Source organism: Bactrocera neohumeralis, chromosome 3, assembly GCF_024586455.1.
Source record: "Bactrocera neohumeralis isolate Rockhampton chromosome 3, APGP_CSIRO_Bneo_wtdbg2-racon-allhic-juicebox.fasta_v2, whole genome shotgun sequence".
Taxonomy (NCBI): Eukaryota; Metazoa; Arthropoda; class Insecta; order Diptera; family Tephritidae; genus Bactrocera; species Bactrocera neohumeralis.
In genome coordinates, this window is record NC_065920.1 from 77,164,348 (window position 1) to 77,187,832 (window position 23,485).

The 23,485-nt window shown below is 35.9% G+C and overlaps 3 protein-coding genes across 3 annotated transcripts; 1 reads left to right on the top strand and 2 right to left on the bottom strand.

The window, feature by feature from the left end:
• The first annotated feature begins 896 nt into the window (after nt 1–896).
• On the top strand, nt 897–2,426 carry LOC126753510 (odorant receptor 45a-like). The gene is made up of 5 exons (XM_050465014.1): nt 897–1,197; nt 1,253–1,433; nt 1,564–2,023; nt 2,086–2,241; nt 2,314–2,426. Exons 1-5 carry the CDS (start codon nt 897–899, stop codon nt 2,389–2,391), a joined length of 1,176 nt encoding a protein of 391 aa, XP_050320971.1. The 3' UTR covers nt 2,392–2,426.
• Nucleotides 2,427–10,412: 7,986 nt separating this feature from the next.
• LOC126753507 (mucin-5AC) lies at nt 10,413–12,477 on the bottom strand. Its single transcript, XM_050465011.1, has one exon. It carries the CDS (start codon nt 12,286–12,288, stop codon nt 10,684–10,686), a length of 1,605 nt encoding a protein of 534 aa, XP_050320968.1. The 5' UTR covers nt 12,289–12,477; the 3' UTR covers nt 10,413–10,683.
• Nucleotides 12,478–16,903: 4,426 nt separating this feature from the next.
• LOC126753508 (ethanolaminephosphotransferase 1) lies at nt 16,904–23,220 on the bottom strand. The gene is made up of 5 exons (XM_050465012.1): nt 22,465–23,220; nt 22,334–22,402; nt 21,166–21,776; nt 20,919–21,099; nt 16,904–19,055 (listed from the first exon to the last, which is right to left on the bottom strand). The coding sequence occupies exons 1-5, from the start codon at nt 22,534–22,536 to the stop codon at nt 18,765–18,767; spliced, it is 1,224 nt and encodes a 407-aa protein (XP_050320969.1). The 5' UTR covers nt 22,537–23,220; the 3' UTR covers nt 16,904–18,764.
• Between the last annotated feature and the right edge of the window lie 265 nt (nt 23,221–23,485).

The following is a 23,485-nucleotide window of genomic DNA, read 5'->3' on the forward strand; positions in this document are numbered from 1 at the left end:
CTCTATGAGCTACTCCAGCTTGGTCAAACGATTGATTTTACATTTTACTCTCAACAACTGATGAGATTGAAGCAAGCAATCGAAAAACAATGCCTGAGCTGATCAACAGAAAGGGCTTCGTTTTTCCATCAAGACTTCGCTGGACCACATACATATTTGATGACTCGGCAAAAATTAGCAGAGCTTGGCTGGGAAGTTTTGATGCATCCACCATATAGCCCTGACCTTACACCATCGGACTACCATTTATTTCGGTTAATGCGTTCTTCCTTAATGGAGTAAAGTTGGCTTTAAGAAAAGCCTGTGAAAATTACTTACTTTTTTTTTACACTGATGGAATAATGTCTCTATCGAAAAAATGGCAAAAAGTGGAACATATTTGGTTCATTAAAGTTAATTATAAATACAAAAAAAATAAGTTAAAGTTTGATTAGAAATACGAAAAGACTTTTTCGACTACCCAATATAAGGACAAATCCAAATCTCTTTACTTTCAAGACAAATAAACAGTTATATTTTGTTTCTCCACTTGTGAAAAGTAGAAATGTAAAGGATTTTGGTTCACCATGTGCCTTTTATTATGTACCAAAATACATTCTAGTACAAAGCTGTATTTTAACGGTACATTGACTTTCTCTACGACTAATTTTGTGTCTTTTACGTAAGCGTCAAAACAACACTAGAAAATCTATACCTTATGATTGAAATTATACACTTCTGCATCAAACAACTGGGCGTCTAGACGTAATGAGCGCCCAAACAACATTATTAACTGTGACGTATGATTGGTTACATATGACAAGGATTGAACATATCTACTATATGTTATAATTTTCCACTCATATAAAAGCAATCGAATATCTAAATACCACGCATTCCGTTAAGTACAAACCAAAATGTACGAATATCTGCGAATACAACATTTTAGCTTTCGCGTAATCGGCATTGATTTGTGGGCGCAACGAGATCAGCGCATTGCCAGCGCACCCTGTAGATACTACAGCTGGACCCTGGCTACCGCAATTATTACGCTCCTCATGGGTTTCTACATTTACACCAGCGAGCAGGATAAGGCGATCCGAGTGTTAACGGTATTTCTGCAAGGCGTGCTCTCTGTGATCAAGAGTGGCATGTTTGTGGCGAAGGGAAGACGCTTTATTAAACTTATACGTAGTTTAGATATGCTGGCGGCTGAAGGTACAGAGTGATAAACTGAAAAAATGGAGTAATTTTAAAGAAACTGAATTTTCAGCAAATGTCAAAGAGGGAAAGGAATGGAAGCATGAAAATGACTGGCAACAGCGCATCGCACGTGTTTACTACAGTTGCTGCATGTCAACGGGCACCCTGTATTGTACAGTGCCTGCCGTCATTTTACTATATAGCTGGTGTTTCAATGAACATACAATCTTCATACTGCCCTTCGATGCAGCGTAAGTGAGAATGTGGTGAAAACTTTGAGAAAAAATGTATTTTGGTGAAATAATTAGCTAATTTCTGTTGAGAAGAAAACAATTTTCAACATATTGTTACTTTCCCTTTTGATAATCATCTACTTCTCAGCTTTCCTTTCGACACCGGTCATCCCTTCTTTTACACCGTCTCCTACATTTGGTGCATCTCCTTCATAATCTACGCCGTGCACGCCATCGCCGCCATGGATTCATTGTTTTGTTGGTTCATCTTCAATATTTCCGCACACTTTCGCGCGCTGCAGCGTGCCGTGGAAACTGTGGGCGCGGCCATGACCGGGGAAGAAGACTACGCCAGCTTGCATAGCAGAATCACGCGAACTTTGCACTACCATCGCCGCATCATCGAGTTATCAGCGGAATTTGATGAACTCTACGCGCCCATTGTGTTCATCGAAATATCCGTTAGCTATTTGAAACTCTGCTTCAGCGCTTATAATCTTATCAATCTGGGTGACATATCTGGGCTGCCGGTGATAGCTGTTGGACTGATCACCATCACTTTCCAATTGTGCATTTATTGTTTTAGTGGCGAAAAAATTAAAAATGTGGTTAGTCTTTGGATTAGTATACCTGGTTTGCTTAAAAAGTAGTGAATATATTTTTGTTGCAGAGTGAAGCGGTTTCTGATCGTATTTATTTGGCGTTTCCCTGGGAGCGTGTGCCTCCATCCGTCAGGCGTTTGCTACTTTTGCCACTGATGCGCGCTCAACGTGCCACCAATTTAACGGGATTTCTCTTCATTGTCGATCACAGCTTATTAGTGTGGGTAAGTTCGGACGGTTGTACAAAAAAAGTAATAAAAATGTTTGAATATTACAAGCCAAATTTTATTTTTCAGATATTTAAAACTACCGGCTCCATTATCGGCTTTTTGTCGGCCACCAAAAGTGAAAATACAACCTCGTACACTATCTAAATCGTCACTTTAAATACTAAATTATTTAAAAAAAAATTCTGAACCCATTTTATTTTCCTGAATATTTCCTATGAACATGTTTTTGAGGTTAAAACCGTCTAAGTACCCAATAGAAAATATTTTTAAGTTTGAAGTAACTGACTTGGAAATTATCTGTAGAATATTTTTGGAAAAATATTGCCTTGTTCACTAAGTAATTTGTTTTTTTTAGCGAAATTTTAAGATATCAAGATCGAAGCGTATTCTTGTAGAACAACCAGAAGTCATCTAATGACTGGTGCACTGAGCATACTGAAATTATGGAGGAAACACTTTTCATTTGCTGAATAGCAATAAAAGCATAGCGTGAGGAGATGATGAACCCGATTCCCCAATCTATGACGACGAAGCGGACGTTCCATTGCCCGATCATGAAGAAGTTCGAATAGCAATCAGCCGTCTGAAGAACAACAAAGCGCGGGGTCGATGAATTACCGGCCGAGCTCTTCAAATAAGGCGGCGATGGCAATCAGCTTCTTTGTAGAATATGGTCTGACGCAAGCATGCCCAACGATTGGAATTTAAGTGTGCCTTGCCCAATCCACAAACAGGGAGACCCCACAATCTGCGCCAACTACCGTAGCATAAGCCTCCTCAACATCGTGGACCTTATCATTATGGCTTTAGGCTTGACAAATCAACAACTGGCCAGATATTCACCATGCCCCAAATCTTGGAACAGACCCGTGTAAAAAGAATCCACACACACCACCTCTTCGTCGATTTCAAACTGCTGCTTTTGACAGTACGAAAAGAAGCTGCGTTTTTGCCGCTATGTCTGAATTTAGTATCCCTGCAAGACTAGTACGGCTGTGTAAAGTGAGGTTGAGCAAAACCAAAAGCTCCAGCATTAAAACCAACAACAATGACAGCCTTAAATTTCAAGTAGGTCCCCTCTTGGCGAACAAACACCAAACTTTACAAGTTCCTCATCATTCCCGACCTGCTATATGGAGCAGAGACATGGACAATGACATCATCTGATGAGTCGACGTTACAAGTTTTCGAGAGAAAGGTTCTGCGGAGAATTTATGGTCTTTTGCGCATTGGCAACGGCGAATACCGCAGTTGAACGAGATATACGGCGACATTGACATAGTTCAGCGAATTAAGGACAGCGGCTACGCTGGCTTGGTCATGTCGTCCAAATGGATGAAAACACTTCGGTTCGGAGAGTATTCGACGCAGTACCCGCCGGAGGAAGCAGAGGAAGAAGAAGACCTCCACTCCGTTGGAAAGACTATGTGGAGAAGGACTTGGCTTTACTTGTAACCTCCAATTGGTGGCAAACAGCGAAACGGAAGAACCACTGACGCTGTTGTAAACTCGGCAATAAACGCGTAAGTGGTAAACTTAAACAATTTACATACGATTTTTTTATTGCGGAAAAAATTTAAAAAGTTATATACCATCTTTCGGGCAAGAGATTGATTTCACACTCATAAAATTGTTGATCCGTGCAAGTAAAAAAACTGGTCCAAGTGGTTTTTTATGTCCTGATTTGAAATACAAGTTCTCCCATTCAAAAAATTTTGCAGAAACCAAAAAAGGTTATAGTCCGAAGGTGCCACATCTGAAGAATATGCTGGATGTGTTAGGAAAACCCATTCAAGCTGCAAAATCTTTTGGCGAGTCACCAAACTTGTATGAGGTCTCGCATTATGCTGGTGAAACACTACACCTTTTATATTGATCAATTAAGTCTCCTTCTGTTTGCGTGCATCACTAAGTAACGGTAAAGCCGTTATGAATGAAATTGGCTGAGAAAAAACTCAATAAGATCAGCTGTTGTCATCAAATGAAACCACTTAGTAAACGACCCAATATTTACGAAAATTACACTAAAAAAACAACGACTGCAGAAGTGGAGCCTCGAAGCTTAAAAAATAAATTGTCGACAATAAACTAATTTTTTTAACGATTTGAATTCTTATCCAGCTTTGAGCTCTATTTAGCCATATTAAAATTTTATGAATAATGTGTTTGCAGCATTTTATGCTTAAAACGCTACAGCGCCATAACTGTAAGAGAAGTGAAGTTCGAGCTTAAGTTATGGTAAAATATATTTTAAATTTTTCTCACATGTAATAATACTGGTACGAAATTTTTCGCGATAAACAACTATGAAAAATTAATACAAAATTAGGCCAAGTCCCATAGAGACCCATATAAAGGCATACATATACATATATATATGTTCATATATTAAAGCATTCATTGATATTTAGTTTAAGTCCGCATAAATTTAATAAAATTAACGTTTTGTCCGTCAATGATTATTGTTTGTTTTTATAATTACAATAGAATAAGCAAAGCTATAACAATAATAACAACTTTCTATATGAGAATACATCAAAATGAGCTTAGTGACAGTCAATAAATTAAAAAGCGTATAATGAATAATAAACATGTACCATATACGTACATACATATGTAAATACAATAAAATATGAATCGGTTCTTTGTTAATATAAATCGCCACTGTTTGACACCGCTCATACAATCGGCTCTATTATCATAAGCGCTGAACAGCGAGAGCAGCGGCCGTAGGCATTAGAGCATGAATGCAGTTCGGCAAAATGAGGAAAAACAGACAGATTACGCGTGAGTCGTGTCAAGCTTTCATGTTATTTTTGTTCAGTATTGATCCAAATTTCTTCAAAAATTACGCCGATTAGTACGTAACCGTCAATCAATGGATTTATTGAGAGAACATTTCGGTGAGTAGCGACTAATGTTTTTCTCATTTGTATATCATTTGGTTTGACGGGGACAGACCTTCTGTGTCAACATAAGAATGCCAAAGATTAGCCAATTGTTATAAGCCTCGGCTGGGATGACCTTTATAAAATTACTTTTAATGGATTCAGCGCACGTTCCCATATTTTTCGGCTTCAGAAAAAAGTCACGGGGAGCTAAATATATACAATAGGGTGGCTAAACAATAGTTTTCATTAAAGTGTTGGCCAAAAAGTTAGTCACATATACAATATACATACCAAAAACGTTAACCAAACAGTGTTGAGCCGATAGATATGTTGAGATCCTCAGATACAGGACCGTTTTAAATGGTTTCATGGACCTACAGTCCGAATCAAATTTGATCAGATGGTATTCACCGAAAAATGATACTTAAACGATAATATGGGGAGGTAACATGCGCAGAAATTACTTGTTCCAAACACCTCTCATGCTTCTAACAATCCAAAGATTCCTCGACCATGAATTTCTATGCCGCAGTGATGCATTTCTTCTGCCTCGTCAAGGCAACAACTGTTGAAGCTCTAGGAAGCGAAACAAACATTTGCCAGCTATGCAGCGCCTAGCCGTTCTATGCACTGCAACAAAGTGTCTGTTAGAGATTTTGCAATAGTGTTGTTGTAGCTGCTGCAGCAGCTGCGAACACTTTCCAGACTAGTCCATCCGTCAGCCAAGCAGCCGATTATTTGAAGTCATTGAACCTGCTCAACGTCAGTTGTGTGGTAGCAAGTGAATGCATTGGCGAAGCCAAACGAAACTTGCAACAGGTTGCAGAGCCAATCAAGTTGAATGCCAATGCCAGGCATTTAGCAATAACCGGTCAGTCGGCAGCGCTTGCATGCGAGTGAATTCAATTAGAATGTGTGTCGCCTTTGAGTGTTTGTGTGTGTGTGTGTAAAAGTTGTGTAGTTAGAAAAGAAATGTGCTAAAGTCATTAATGCAAAACATATGAATTCCTTAAAGTGCACACACACACACACCGCCAAACCTGCTGATTGTCAATCACTGGCGGCATTTCCACATAATTCAATTTGGTTTGTTATTGTTTTTGCTTTTCTTTCTAACTAGATGCCTGTGTGGCTTAGATATTTGCAGAAAAGTTGCACAAATGCAAGCATCCATTAAGCTGCGAAGTAATTGGCTCCTGCGCATGCGCGTAAATCTAACTGTAATTGGCAAGTGGTTGGTGGAGTTTTGCTAATAAAAGTACTGTTATTTTAAAGTGTGTAGAAATTAAGATAATTCTAAAATTGTGATTTTCCAGTTGCTCTGGTGGAATTTGACACTTTGTTAAAGCAAAAGCTTAGATTTGGAGAAAATCTGAGAGGGACATCTATTAAACAGTTATCAATCACCAATCGTCTCGTTGAAAGTAAAGGAGTTAAATCTCGTTACAAATATCGAGTTCTTTTTTTACTCTTCCAACATGCTGCTATAGAGTATAAAAGTTTTGGTCACCTAACTATTGTTTCTATCACCTGAAACGGATCGATTTTCGAACGTAATAGGCCCGACTTTATGCGTCAATATGTGAAATATGGCTCCATCATTTTACTTCAAAGTCCAATCGACAGTCATCTGAGTGGACTGTACTCGAAGAACCCGCACCAAAGCTGGGAATGAATTTTCATCGATTGAAGAGGTGATCGCCAAAACTGAGGCCCATTTTGAAGCGAAAGACAAATCGAACTACAAAAATGGTATCGAAAAGTTCGAGGGTCGCTATAATCAGTGTATCACACTTGAATATGTTGAATAAAAAAACGAATTTTGGCAAAAAAATGTGTCAACATTGATCTACCGGGGTTTTTTGATTGACTTGTTAGTTGTCATACTTTCAGAGAACGCTCTCGGATTCGTTACACGCTAAACGTCAACTAAAAAAAGTGAACCACGGGTATCACCAAAGATGATGAGATAATTCTAATATCTTGGAATCCTGTACCAGAAAGTGTGGTAACTAGTGCATCCTCCGTTTTAGCCTGGAATGGCTTTAATATTAATGAATGCCTAAATAAAAGAAATCAGATCTGGTTTTGATTTAGAAACAAATTAATACTCGACTTTTTGTTCTTTGCTTTCTGTTTGACTCATTCTAAAAAGAACACAGCAGATTAACGGTTTTTATAGTAAAATTAGCGAATACGGGATATAATTAGCATAAAACGTGAGGTCGAAAAGGCAAAATTAAGAAGGAAAAAAAACTGTGAATGTAATAAAAAGGCATTAAAACGCGATAAAAAATTAAATGAAAATCACAGTTTTAATAATTGTCTTTGCGAATAAAAATCACACTTACAACTGACAAAGTCGACGCCTTAACGGTGAGCATTGCATTGAGAACTTGTTCGTAACTGTAAAGATGAGCGGTAAATTCAATAAATATTCTTATTAATTTTCGAGTCGTACACCTTCCGTCATTTTTTTCTTAATATGAATATTAAGTACACATACATATGTATATATATGTACAGCTATGTGCGCGGTTTGTCATCAACAGTTAGCGCGATTTTATTAAGGTGGGCAATTAGCGCCTGCGACAAAGTAACTAAGCGCTGGAAAACTGTGAGAATTCTTTAAGGAATAATATAAAAATATTTAGTTTGAGAACATATATTATATAAGTATGTATACAAATAAGTATGTGGTGGACAATTGCGGAAGTAAAATCAAAAAGTAAATATTAGGTCTGTTGTATTTGTTCCGTGGAAGAGTCGAATTTGTATTATTAGCGTAGTTAAGTAGGCATAAAAGCATAGCATACCGGTACATACAGGTACATAAAGCCACGTACATTTGTATGTACATATGTATGCATATATGTATGTATGTAAATCCGTGCTCTTTTTAACTTGATCCACGCCTAGTTTGGCGCTAATTCGCGGTGTAAACTGTGTGTTTTATTAATATTTGTATTTGCTTAGAATTCTTATATTCTCATGCACATACATACATATGAATGTACATATATATACTTAGCAAACTTGGCATTCCACCGGATTAAAGTGAAAAATAAATAGTTGCTTTTCAAATCTGTTAACCTCAAATTAATTTCAATTGCAACAACACTTAACTTACTAAACAAACACCGCTACTGCATGTCAATAAGTAAAAAAGCAAATATTTGTTGTTGCTTCTTCCACCTACTAAGTGTAGTGCAAAGTTTAAATGCATCTTATCGATGAGTAGACAAATTTTCAAGATGCTCTTGCTCATGACATTTAATTTATGCTTTGAAATTGTAAAAAAAAAAACATCTGAGGCTATAATACGTCTCATGTACCGCTATAAAAATATTTATTTATGTAATTAACGGAAAGATTTTGTTGTACGAAATACAAACAAAAAAACAACTACGAAATGGTCGGTCGCATTGTGTTCAATGTGGAAAATATTTTCAACAATAGTGTACTTTTTTAGCATAAGCTGCTCTGGCTGCTTAAAAAACAAAAAAATGGGTCGGAGGCTCTTAGTAAAGCACTATTTCGGTTTTTCTAAAATGGTTTGGAAAAGAAGAGATAAGACAACTACTCGCCATAGGGTGTTACTTTTGCGCTAATGTATGGATATCACAGCCGAGGTAATCTTATTATATATGGTACTTACATATAGCATGGAAAACGTGTCGCATGCAAGAAGTGTACCATCTGATCAAATTTGACCCGGACTAACAAAAATCAAAAAACCTATATTTTCAACATCATATTCTTACACTCACGTCTTGTCACCAGTAATGATACATTTTATGTGCCATATGTAGAGTCCTCTACTCGACCTTATATCCAAAATGTGCTTAGCCGATCCATAAGAGATGATAATCTACGATGTTGTCTCTCTGATATTAACAATAAGATTTTCATGCACTGTTTCTTTTACTTTTTCGATGGTATCTTCACTGGGAGAGGTGGTCCTATCAGGTCAATTGAAAAATCCCCGGCATAAATTTGTTTTTTTGAAATTATACTGTCCGATTTATCATTTGCTTTAAAATAGGCATCGGCGGTCACCTCTTTAATCGAGGAAAATGTCTTCCCAGCGAGCATTATTTAGAGATCTGACAAGAGGAAATAGTCGTTGGGGCCAGTTCTGGAGTTGCGGATTCTTCCTTTTTCAAGATCGCTAATAAAGATATGTCATTCGCATTTCAAAATACAGACTCCATAATCGTACAAGTCAACTGTTGCGATTTTGCGCACTTTGGAGCGGTTTCATTGTATGCAATTCACTCGGATGACTGTCGATTTGACTTCGGACTGAAAAAATGGAGCCATGTTTCACGCATTGTCACTTATGGATGCAAAAACTCGGGTTTATTACGCTTGAATATCTCCAAACACTGTTCCGAATCATCAACTCGTCGTTTTTTTTTTGCTCAAAAGTGATTTCCAACGGCACCCCGCTTTCTCATACCAAAACATTTATGAATGATATGACGAACACGTTCAGTGAATGGCTATAGAGTGTCTGCTTTCTCGAACAACTTCACTTTACAGTCATCCAATATTATGTTAAGGACTTTTTGATGTTTTCGTCGGTAAGCACTTCGTTTGGGCATCTACTTCGTTAACTATCTTCGGTGCGGTTTTTACCATGTCTAAACTTTTCATACCGATTCTTGATGGTCCAAGTTTTTGCTTCAGCTGTATTTTTCCAATCAAAAAATCTTCCTAATACAAGCTGCTTTTAAAAGTTAGGGCTAACTAAAAATCATATGGATTTAATTCTAGTAGCGCCAACTATGTGTATAGCCGGGGACTTTTCAATTGGCCTGTTACTTTATCATACGAGTATAACGATGAAGAGGATTTCAAGAACACAAATTCTAAAATATGTCGCTAATCAGTGGATCGGTGCATATTTCTAAACTCTTAAAGATTATTTTTAATTTTCTGGACGGTACATATAAATATTTTTTGAACTCCAACCGATTTTGCCAGAAATATTTATATCTACCTAAGAAATTGTAATATGACAATAAAATATGTGGATTATTACGAACCTCCGAAGAATATTATAAATCATAAGTTCTATAATTATAATCATAATTTTTAGCTAAAGTGAAGATATAAAACCTAAAGTCGATTCCTGTCGCCTGTAAAATGGAATTTTCTCAAAATCGATCAATACCAAAAAACATCCATGAAGTTAAAAATTACTTCGATTTTAGTTTTGCTCTCCAAATACACTTCCAGTTTCCACTCTCCCTCAATTCAAGATAATGCTTCTGTTAAATCAATATCTTTATTAATACTTTGCACTAAAGGCATAAATATAAATTGTTTCAATCGTTTATATAATCGTTATAGTTAAGTGTCTGTTTATGCTTAGAGTGTGTAGCAATTCTTCACTTAAAATACATTATAAAACGTTCGAATAGTTTTCTTCAACTATGATACTTAAAAGATGCCTTCAATTCAACTTGCGTCCAATTTCACTAATTCTATTATTTTGTTACTTATAAAAATAGTAAGCAGTTCAGTGCAGTCTTCATACTCAGTAGCCATCCACTTGACGACAAATGCCGTAGCTGTCGCGTCGCTGTCCAGGCATGCACAGTGAATCGTTTGCCTCCTTGACCATCGTGTCGAAGAACTGCTCCCACTCAATGTCGTCTTTCAGCTCACGCGGCGGCACATACAGCTCTCCCACACGTGCATTATCCTCTACATCGTCCAAAATCTGTGAGCGATCAACGGCATCGTGAGGCGCCTCAAAGCTTTTTCCATTTGGCTCTGGATGGAAGTAGAGACGTGGCGTATCGATCGGCGGATACAGATAAGTAGCGCCCAGTGAGTGATCTGCGCGATAAAGTGGCTGTAGATCAGCGCTGTTTTGATGTATACTATTCGGTGAGCTCACACGATTCGAGTCCAGGAAACTGTCGCCGCGTATGGCACGCGAAAGGCGATAATAACCAGCACCGTTTTCTGTGGGTTTGGCCGCTGCGGTTGTTGTGGTGGTGGAAATCGTAGCGATGTCGCCAGCAGCAGCGTTATTGCTAGCTGTGAGACCAGGTGCCAGCAACTGATTATAGCTATCCAGATAGTTACCAGAAATACGCGCCGGTGCGCTGTTCAACTCTGGCGGTGGTAAAGCTTGAATGACCGTCGGCTCTGCCTCCAGATGATAGGGTTTGATGAGGTGCTGGTAGGCAAGTGGATATGGTGGCGGTAATACATCCACCGGGCGATCAGGCTGCAAGTCTGCTGCGGCATTCTCTTCATTGGCGGCGATATCAAAACGAGACGTGGTGCGACCCTCAATGAAATCTGAGAGACGATTGGAAGATGCACCCAAAGTAGAAAATACTGATGCCGGGGAACCATGCGCACCGAGGAAGGCATCAAAAGGAGATTGCGCAAATTGCGGTGCGGTGAGGTAACCACGCGATCCTTCTAATGAGTGTGGTGCTTGCTGACGGCCCACATATTGCAAACTTGAAGGAAAGGTTGCTGATGATTTCAAAGGGTGACGATATTTGGTGCTGCCTGCGCTATTTGCGAAATGTTTGCGCTTCGATTTCGAACGCAAAGAACTACGACGCACTGAGGATAACAAATCTAGTATATCCAAGCCCTCAGAGGGTGATGGTGGTATCAGTACGATCATGAAATTCTCCAAATCGGCACGTATATTATACTGGCCGTCCTGACGCTGATCATAGGTTACTACACGACGTTGCGGTGAGTCCACATCGCTGTCGGGTGGCAAAAGCGATGTCGGCGGCGAGGCAATGGGCAACTCGGTTAGAGTTTCACTGACAGCTTCCTCATTTTTTGCCGTACTAGAAACAGCCAGCACAGCGGGAATAGTAACTGTGGTTGGCGCGGCTTGTGTGGTGGTAACGGCACCGCTTTCGCCTGCGGCTGCACTCTCCGCTCCGTCGGCTGACTCAATGGTGGCGGTTGGTGTTGGCGTTTCTTTTGTGGAGCTGAGGCTAGTTGCTGTTGTTGTGGCTACACTACTAGCACGCGATGCAGCAGCAGCACTTGTTACACTTGCGGGCAAGGCATAACTTGCGGAGGTTGGTAAATTCCCATACCTGTGACCCGCTGCCGAGCTGACAACAGCCACGAAAATTAAAAGCGCGCTCCGCATAACTTCTTCCAATATTTTCGTACCAAGCGTTTAGTTTCTTTATTTGTACTTTAATTCAAGTGCAAGCTTTTCGTCGACTTCCGAAGTTTATTGTTAAATTTTTAATGCACGAGCAGAAGCGCGACTGACGTACGTTCTTAACTCTCACGCGTTCCAAACGCAACTGTTCTGTACTGCGTGCGAGCGTTCACTTAATACTTCGCGCGTCTGTTGCCACTGTGGACTGCTCATCTCCATGCCCCGGACCATGAGCAATGCGCTCAATTGCTTGCTTTGAGAATTTTCAGTTGCTTTTTTCGTTGTTTTGTTGTTTTGGCTCTGACATAAAAGACTTGCCTCAACTCATCTGCTTTCTTCTCTATCGACTCTTTCAACAGTGGCGGGTAGTGTGGCAACTTTTCTTTCCAACATCAGAAGAAATGCAATCGCGTTTGCCTTGCTTTTAGCCTCACCTATTTTACACTATTTACTGTTTGTCTTTACTTTTTCAATTACATAGCTGCCGTCGTTCTATAAACACTTTAATATGAGTTTCTTTTAAAGAGATTTTTTCTATCTTTATTGCAGCTAATTGGCTTTATGATTATAATAACGGTATACATATAGTATTACTTGTAATTTGAAAAATATACATATACATATGTATAACGCTATTTCATTTTATTTACAGTTTCTAAATGAATTCTCATCAAACATATTGAAAGTTTAGTTTTTTTGATGGATATACATCAAGATCAAATTTGACCCGGACTGGGCTCACCAACCTCTCGCGTCGTAAACACACAGCTGACAACCACATACTTATAGACATAAATCTATCAAAGAATTCGGTTTACGTGCGTTGGTAAGTGGACCAGTCCGGGTCAAATTTTATCTTAGGTGCATATTTATTTCTGAAAGACTATAAAAAAGTAACTTATAGTAAATTCCAAAAGTTTCTTATTACTTTTCTTATTGCTTAAAAATATCCTAGGAGGCGCTGGCATCATCTATGGATCGACTTCGCTCAAAGTAAATATGTATGTATTCCAATTATATTATAAATATGTATGTAGGTACTGGGCAAATAAAAACTGATTAAAAAAATATTCCATAGACTTCACGGATTGGTTAGTAGTATCCCCAGAAAAAACAGATAAATTAGTATGAGGGAGATGCTGGAACACCTCATACGCCTCTGACCGGCATTATCTTGATCTCATCTTGAATAACTATGAGCTTTGCCATTCATAGGACTAGATGAAGTATCAATATTATATATCAAATCGCTCTTAAAATCGAAAAAAGTGTTGACTTCTTGCATGACGAATACTTCAACTCAAATTGAGAACCTCTAGCTGGCATTACTAAGAACCAGAAGGTCTATGTGTGGCCGTCCAGTATGACCTAACCTAATCTTATCCATTAAGATCGTTATATCGCTTCTAATAAAGCGGAAAAACAAAAGCTTTGGTGCGGAAGGTCGCGTTTGCAGTGGTTCTGCCTTGTTGTTGTTGCCATCCAAATAAATATTTACTAAGCTGAATACTTTTTACGAGCACTATGAAAGTCTTGTTGGCGTTTGAGCAGACGCTCCTCGAAAATGTGTCACAATGGAATAATTCATAGCACTGTTGACCCATTTTAATGTTTGTTTTTTACCATTGACTAATTAACGGTTTGTTTGAAGTTGAAGGTTGAGGTGTAGACAAATGCGTGTTTGTTAAATAAACACAGTTTGCGAGAAGACTAAGATTTGCAAATACTGAATATGTGTGCTGGTTATGTCCACATACTATATTTTCTGTTTTTTTTTTTTTATACCTTGAACAAGATGTATTAAGTTTGCTAGGAAAGGAATTCGGAGAACCTATAAAGTATATATGAATGATCAACGTGACGAGCTTAGTCGATTTAGCCACGTCCGTTTGCCTGTATATACTCAAACAAGTCACTCAGCTTTTAGATATATGTCCGAGATTTTGCGCACGTCTCTTTCTCTCCAAGAAACGGCGCATTTGTCGGAACCGCCGTTATCGGACCACTGTAGCACATAGCTGTCATACAAACTCTTTCTTATAATTATTTTATTTTATTTATTATTATTTATCATTTTCTGTAGTTTTAGTAAATTAATAAAAAAATAATAATTTTATTTAAACAAGAAACTCTCACTCATATTTTTTACTATTTTTTGTTACTTTTTACTAAAAAACTGCTAACATTCCAATTGAACCGTTGCAGGGCCTCCACACCGTACCTTACAAAGCTCAGCTGCTCCGGTAAAGTCCCTTGCACTTGACTCACGCGTCAATGTCAATTTACTCACATGAAACTCTAGATAATTTTACAACGTAGAATAATGTAAATAATAGTAAAATGCCAGCGAGAATAAAATATTTTGAATCTGCGCGTCATTTCGTCTGCTAAACTCATTTGGTACGTGATGAGCATGCGAAACGTGATTGAAATGCTGTCGAGTTTGTTGTTTAAGTCTTTTGTTTTTTGCGCACACCTGCCATAAATACAGTTACACACACACATCCATATATATATTTATGTATGTAATTCGCGCGTATTATTTTTCTTTACGCAAGTGCTGCTATTGAATTTGTCAAAAAATTAGGGGAAAGGTAATTGAACTGCGCTTACAACGAGCTTATCTGATGATAATTTGAAATTATGCGACAATAACGCAATACTGGTTTAACTTTCCTTCTTTTTTTGGATTTCTTACGCTGGTCTTTTATTTTAATTACTTTATTAAAACTTTTAATTACGATTTCGTGGAATTGAAATTTTTTCGGCTCAAATTATTTTTTCAAATGTTGAAGTGAAAGTTATTATATACTTTAATTTAAATTATCTGATAAAAATCGAAAGTTGATAGTGTCTCAACTTATTTAATTGAATATTCTTAAAAGTCTAAGTAAAAAAAGTTATTGAGAACAAGAATAAAAAAAATTTATTTATTATTTTAAATATATTTTTTATTTTCAAAGAGGCATTTATGATTAGAAATTTAAAACTACTTCATTTTTAAGGTTTTCAGTATTATTTATGAACGCCCTTGTTATTTATTACTTTAGATATACGAAAGGTCATCGACCAAACAAAATTTTACAATAACAATCAAACTAAATTTTCCATTCCCTTTGGATTGCTCATTCCTACTCCAATAATCTTTACTATTGAAGACCATTTGCATATACTTTCTTGAATAGAATGTCTCCATAGATTTATGTTGGGATTTAGGGCCCGACTTACTGCTTACCATACCATTACATCGATATTTTAACTCTCCCAAAATTCCTCAGTAGACGTAGCTCTATCATGTTCGAATGTCCACATTACACCCCAAAATTAGTCACCAACTTCACTAACACGTTATACAGAAGCTCTATGTATTTTTCTGAGGCGCTTCTTTTTTGATATCGAATGGCGCTATCAGCACCCAGGATTTGTTGGATGCGTCGAGTAGTGACTGGAAAAAAACAACTGACGCCGAATTTGCAAGTGACTTACGTTCTTATTAACCCCCAAAGGCCTGATTTGCCAAACTTCTCTTTGTTTTATTAAAGGCGGTCAGCGTGTTCAAGGTATCTTATCAAAATTCTTGGGATCCTTTAGAAAATTTTCGATTGTGTTCTTATTCCTTTTGGTCTTCGTTGCAATTTTTCGTATTAACATTTCATTTTCTATGAATGTTGGTACTTGGGTTTACTGCTTTATAGTGAGTTTGGTACCGCGTATTATATGACCTTTTAATTATATGGAAAAGGTCCTCCACCTTGCAGTTTTCTATTATTTTCTTATTATCAGATAGAAAAATTCATATCTCGCTTTTAAATTGAAAAAATATCTTGTTTCATCGATTCTGTGGGAAATTGAATGCTCTACAAAATGGTCACTTGCGGTTTTTCCGTAAACCTAACCGTTTAAAAGATATTAACGTTTGAAGTTTGAATATTTTAAGGCATTTTTTTTTTTTAATTTTACAACTCAATGAAAAAAAATTTAATTGCAATACTCAAAATTTTACAGGAAATTTATTGTTATACTAAAGTGGTCTGTTATTTATTTTTTATTTACTTATTTTTTTATTATTTTTTTTTTATATTGTTTTTATTTATTTATTTTAATTTTTTTAATTTTTCTTTAAAAAAGTAATTTTAAATTTCAAAACTCATACTTTTATGGGAAATTTTTATTATTTATTTATTTTAATTTTTTTTAATTTTTCTTCAGAAAAAATAATTCAAAATTTCAAAACTCATAATTTCGTGGGAAATTTATTATTTTACTTACGTAAATTGTACATATGTTATTTATGTTTTATTTATTCGCTTTTTAATCCATTTTTTTATTTATTCATTTTTTTAATATTTTAATTATTATTATTGTTTTTTTCTTTTATTTTTTTATAAGTTTTTTAATTAATTTTTTTATTTTCAATTTTTTTGTTTTTGCTTTTCATTGAAGTTTAATGATAATTACAAATACCATTTTTGTAGAGCTGGTAAACGCTGGTACTGCCTACGGACCACTGAATAGCGGCTTAAAATGATAGCCTCGGAACTTCACTCTTAGCCTCTTGCCAACAATTTTGTACAAATTAATAACAAACAACTACGCATTTGTATCAGCAATGTATGTATGTTTCTTTAATCTCATTAATTTTTGTACATGTACATATTTATATACAATACATAAATAAAAGTATACATATACATAGGTGCATACTGCATAAATAATTAACATTTCAACGCTAGTTACTGAACGAAATTAAGCTATGTGGTATGTCTTTTCAAATTACACTGTGTCTGTGGTTTGTCTTCGCTATTTATTTAGTTACAATATTGCATTTAGGAAAGATTTTATGGTTTTGCACTGCATGTTACAAAGTTTCTAGTTATAAAAAGAGCGTATGTTGTACGTCTTTCTAGGAAATTGAAAATAACTGAATATTGAAAATATTTTTTTTTTTTTTGCTTTAATATTTTTAAATTATTTTAATATTTTTTTAAATATTTTTGCTGACTAATTTATTTGGAAGTAGAAATTTTTTCGCACAAAAATATATTTGTATTTATGTATATTTAATTTTATACACAAAGGCAACTTAAACAAATAAAATGTTAAATTAATATCTTTTGCACAGCGCACTATAAATTATTTTTCTGATTTTAGAAAATTAGAATTTTGAACTAAATATTTAAACAAAATTTAACTAGTTTTAATATCTTGTTGTTCTAATGTCTTGTTGTACGCCATTAAAGCTGCGCACAGTTTTATTCAGTCTAAAACACTAGTTTTACTTAAATATATAGTTTATTTATTTATATTGTATTTTCGAAGACATACGTATGTTTCGTCTATGCACACATACACAATATTCGGAAGTAGCTAATTTTCACTAACTAAAAACTAAACTTAAACATGCATCATAAAGCTCGAGTTCAAAAGTTTCACGAACACAAAATGACATATTCACATTTCACTTTTCTATATACATAAGTATATATGTATGTATGTATGTATGTATATTTCTTTTAGTTTTATAAAAATAAAATTTATGAAATTTGCGTTAAATTAATATTTATACAAATAAAAATATTAAGAGGTCTAAGCGGTTATTGGTAAACATTTGATAACTTCATTTAAATAAATTATTTTGTTGGCAATAAAATAATACACAAAATAAATACTATAAACTTATAATTAACTTAAGTGATGTGAAATGAGGCGAAGAATTAACGAAGAAATTAATGGCAAGTGATGTGTGGTGCTAAGTGAGCGAAAAATATTGCCGAAAACAATAAGAAAATGCATAGTTATTGTAAATAAACAAAACAAAGCGCAATAGCTAATAAATACATTTTTAAATTTAGTAAAAATTTTAGTTTCAGCACCCACTTCACTTCGACAGAGCATATGCACGAAGGCGCCGAGAAATAATGAATTAGAATAAATAGTTTAAATTATATGGCTGTTTACAATTATTAATTATACGCTTTTTATTACAGTTGCATAATAAATAATCACTTCACTTCAAGCTTTTTAGAATTTAGTATGAAATTAAATGAACAGAGCTGCCAACTAATCTTCTACTTCTATGCTGTCTTTATTTTATTGACACTAAATGGCATTGCCGTATTCAAAAACCTATTATTTAGTGACAATTTTTTCAAGATCACGATTTAGAGAGCACGAATTCATTGCACGGTTTGTAAATGCACAAAAATATGAGAGACCGCTATGTAGCAAAAATATATATTAATATATTTCAATGTACATATGTACATACCTGCACTTTACCGAGACCAATCAATAAAGCTAAACTTGCTTCGAAAACACTTTCTTACCGGTAAATTATTAAGTAAAGGGTAAACGTTTATATCGAGCCTCCTGTTACTTTTGTTTTTGCCTAACTGCAAATGATTTATTTTTGCATTTGCATAAGCACACTTGTCTTTTTTTTGGTTTGGTTGCATTGTTTAGTCGGTTTTCTCCATGTCACGCAGACGTACGTCTTGGGCATTTCGAACGGCTGGTTCCCGCTTATTCACGCTGAAGCAAATGCGATTGAAATGCTCGCACATTTCGTTCACCACATTTGTGCCGTAATGCCAGTGTGTTAGTGTGGTGACGACGAATAGAACATAGAGCATTAGACGCTCGAGTAGCGGTATCCATAAGCCAATGCCCACGAAGACCAAGAATATTGGCATCATATAATGAAACACATCACAACGCGTATTGGACATTTGCGCCACAATCAGACGGCACTTAGGGGGAGAAGAGAGAAATGTTATTAGCTTAATGAAATTTTGCAAATATAAATATGTATATGTGTATTATCTTATCTTAGCTAATGACCTACATACGTAAGAGCGATTTTTTGAAGTGCCCAAATGGTGAACTTATCAGTTTGGTTTGAAAAGTTGCAAAAAAAAATATTATTATCGCACCTGTATGCGCAATAAGTGTTATTATATACATTTTTCAATGCTATTACAACAAAAAATCACATCATTCGTTTAGTCATCTAGTTAACCAGATAAGCCATAATTAACGCACTGCAGTTTTTATGATCAATGTTATTGTAAATATATATGTATACCCTGAACAGGTTATATATCGTCAACTAAAATGCAAAACAACGCATCATCAAAAAAATCGAAAATCGCGGTCAGATTTAATAACCAGTATATAACATTTTATAACCCGAACTCAAATTTTGTTTCAATACGAGTATGATAACCAAAATGTAACCATTTTGTGAGCAAAATGTAACCATTTTATGGGTGTATGATAACCAAAATATATCCATTTTATAACTAAAATGTAACGATTTTATAAGTGTATGATAACCGAATTATATCCATTTTATAACCAAAATGTAACTATTTATAGCCAATACTCAAATTTTTTTTCAATATGAACGGGTTTTAATATAACGTTTTTCCTTCACCTATAAATTTATTAAAAGTGATGTTACATTATGTAGGTTGCCACGGTATTTGTAACCCAGTCTGAAATGTCGGATGCGTTATTAAATATATATCGGCGTAAAGCGCTGAATCGATCTAGTCATGTCCGTATGTCTGTAAATTTTTCACACGCCCGTTCCTCCGAAAGCTCATTTGTCAGAACCGCCGATATCGGATTACTATAGCATATAGCTGTCATACAAACTGATTGATCAAAATCCAGTCTTTGTGTGAAAATCTTTTGGTAGCGCTATAATCTCCGAACAAATTGTTCAGATCGGGCAATTACAGCATATAGCTGATATGGAAACTATCCGATCAAACGTATTTCTTTGTATAGACTTTTTATTTAAGAAGGCATCCTCACAAAATTTTTCTCGAATTATCGTCTAATTAGAATATTGAGAAGGGTATTATAGCTTCGTTGCAGCCAAGATTAACGTTTTTTTGTTTTGATTTGAATTGTTTACTTTATGAACATAGTTGTATTAGTGTATAATGATAATATGACAAGCAGTCATTTCAAATAGACTCAACAAATAGTGAAGCGTCGCAACGCGCAGCAGATAACATATCAGCAATTTCAGATCTAACACAAAACGTGAAATTAATATAAAACTTAAACTATTTGCAATTCAAATGTCTACCTACACTACCTGAATGCAACACAGAAAACTGTTTAAACAAGGAATTGAACACGTCTTATTTCGTTGTGTCATTTAGGTCGAATATTTTGAGATTAGATTTTTGACTTCGCATTAACTGGGTGAAACAATTTAAAATATTGAATGATATCAGGAAAGGGTATTGTGTGCGATTACTCCGCTCACTTGAAATACTTTCCATGAACAAAAAGAACCAACTATTTAAAGTGAAGGCATTTGTGAGCACATTTGCGTTTGCTATCACTGAGTGATAAGATAAAGGTATTACTGCAATGCAAAACATATACATATTTTGAGGCTCTAAAAATCAATAGTAATCGTTTCAACTGTACGAATCATAAGTTAGCGCATACGCAATTAATTAAATATGAATCATTGGGAAATTTATATAAATCATTTGGGTCTAAGCAAATCGCTTCACATGGGACAGCTTTGCGTCACCGTCACAGCTAACATTTCTAACACTTCGTCACTATTTTGTTCCCATACTTACACTGATATTCGAGAATATTGTCCCACTCAGCAAAAACATAATACGTGGATCTTTCTCCATGATATCATTCGGTGAGATGAAAGGCCACAGCATCATTATAACAAGGAATACCAAAAGTGGCCATAATGGACGCATTGCTTCACTGAAGCAACGCATTTTGCCCGTACGCTGCACGTATGAGCTATAAAATGAATAAAGTGTCATTAACGAACATACAAACAAAATATATATGCGACATTTGGCTTACTTGTACACATTAATTATCACCATCGGTGTATTGGCCATAGCGCTGATGTGCAAAACGAACTCCATCATATGTCCGAGCGTGATACCCATGGGTAGTGTGTGTTGCCAAAATTGATAGCCGAACCACCATGTCAACAGGTACATAGCTGTTGAACCCCACATGCTCAAATCGTAACCCCACGGTAAATACAGAACACCTGTATTATACTTTTCCCAGTGAGAAACATAAAAATTGAAGAACACCATCCAGCATACGTAGTACATGCGTACAGGCGCCACAGAGTACTCGAGACTGCGGCCAAAAATGCTATACAGACATGTGGGTATCAGCACTGCAGTATACGAGTCGAGACCGTGATCGAAGAGTTCACCCAGCGGACCAGATAAACCAATGCGGCGTGCTTGTTTCCCATCAATGCCATCTAATGTGTAGGCCAAGAATATATTTACAGCACAGCATAACCACACCCAAGATGGTATGGGAGTAGTATTCGGTAAGCCAGAACTGGCGTAGAAATTCCAATCATAATAGGATAGAAGTAACAGATTTACTACTGTACAAAGGAAGCCAAGAAAGGTCATAACGTTTGGTGCCAGCCAACGGGGAAAGAACTGCAAATGATAGTAAGAAGATAACAACCGTTTATTATTGCATTAATAATTACAAGTCCTTACAAATTCCAACACAAATATAGTATTAGCATAATATTATATATTAAGAATATAGTAGAAGTAGTATTTACATATCTACTTAGAAAAACATTTTGTTTGTTCCTAAAGAATTAATAGCATTCTATACACTTAAAGCTACAGCTGCACAATTTACTTTTCTTTCTTTATTTAAACGTATTGTTGTAGTACACATTTTCCACCATAATTATAATTTCTAATCACATGACATTGAGCTGTGTACATACGGCTTTTGTCCGCCAAGCGGTTTGTTTATGATTATTGATTTTCCTAACGCCAGTTAATTACTGCCCTCTGCCATAATTTTTTTGTTTTTGATAAATTGATTTTTTTTTCAATACCGGCGAAGGCTGGGTTTTGTTTAAGTCAAATATTTAAAAAATTGCAAACTTTTGCGCAAATTGAGCGATAACAGAATTCAATTAAGCTGGTTTCTTTATAAGGTGCTGAACAGGTTTTCTATTGCTATTTCAACTTACTTTGACAGTCCAATTCCAGAATGGATGCATTACATATACGCTCAGGGGTGAGGTATCACGCGCGCTGTACTGTAATTATTTATTTAATTATTATTTATATTTCAACAACATTTGTTATGTTAGGCACTTACTTTGTAGTTGTCAAAGCCATTCAGTTGTTCTTTTGTCAGGTATTTGTAATTCAATAACTCTTGTAACGTCATTTTGACTTCGGATTGGGAAATGTGATTCTCTAACGCACTACAGCTGGACAAATCTGTCCCAGCACCGTCAAAAAGCTAGGAAGGGTCTACAAAAGAGTATTGCTGGTGTACGTTTGTTACGGAAGCGTTTAGTGCTTCAGTTAATTCATATAATCTGCACTATATTAGAGATGAATTTCAAACTGAAGCAAATTCAATTAAAAGGAATGTATGCAAATAGCTATAAACACACGTCCCATTTATATTGTTACTGTTACAAGCTGTGTTTGCGCACACACACAAATAATAGGCGGCTTGGAATAATCAAGCAGTTCATAAAGATGCGTACAAATCCGGCGAAGGACGGCTAATCAACAGCAGGTACGAGGGGTTAGCGCAACAATCCAGCGCTCACACACATAAACCGATGCAATGAATGTAGGCTTTTTCACTAATCTAAATTCACAATATTTCACTTGTTCTTAATCGATATTATTTAGAATTACATTTAGACGTTCTGTAGTGCAATTCAAAATTGATTTCGTGTTATAAAAAACCGGATTTATTGACGATTTTATTCATCTAATTAAAAAGAAAAATGCGTACGTAATATACCCCACCGCAAAATCGAAATCGTGCAATTCACAAGAAAATACAACACACGACAACACGATCGCCCGCAAAACCCGTGAACAAATGAGTGGAAATCAATTTTTTCCTGCTGCAAGCAACGCGGCGATTTTTGACACTTCGCTTAAAATCAACTGAGTGGAGAGAGCAAATGCCGCTTGAGTGCTGTCAAAATAACGAAGAGCATGGCCACAACAGTGCTTTTCAAACTGTATTTGGTGTAGTATGCTAAATATATGGCATGTTATATGTATATCTCCAGTAATATTTTTTTAGAACCTACGGTGCAACGCATGGTTAATGTACGCTATTTATTTAAAAACAAAAATATAAACGGTAA

Bases quoted from the DNA above. Each gene is read 5' to 3' on its own strand.
- LOC126753507 (XM_050465011.1), bottom strand. From the start codon at position 12,288: ATGCGGAGCGCGCTTTTAATTTTCGTGGCTGTTGTCAGCTCGGCAGCG.
- LOC126753510 (XM_050465014.1), top strand. From the start codon at position 897: ATGTACGAATATCTGCGAATACAACATTTTAGCTTTCGCGTAATCGGC. The intron at 1,198-1,252 runs GTACAGAGTGAT...CTGAATTTTCAG, and splicing joins AGATATGCTGGCGGCTGAAG to CAAATGTCAAAGAGGGAAAG. The intron at 2,024-2,085 runs GTTAGTCTTTGG...TTTTTGTTGCAG, and splicing joins GCGAAAAAATTAAAAATGTG to AGTGAAGCGGTTTCTGATCG.
- LOC126753508 (XM_050465012.1), bottom strand. From the start codon at position 22,536: ATGACGTTACAAGAGTTATTGAATTACAAATACCTGACAAAAGAACAA. The intron at 21,777-22,333 runs GTAAGTTGAAAT...TATCATTTGCAG, and splicing joins TCTGGAATTGGACTGTCAAA to TTCTTTCCCCGTTGGCTGGC. The intron at 19,056-20,918 runs GTAAGTATGGGA...TCTCCCCCTAAG, and splicing joins CAATATTCTCGAATATCAGT to TGCCGTCTGATTGTGGCGCA.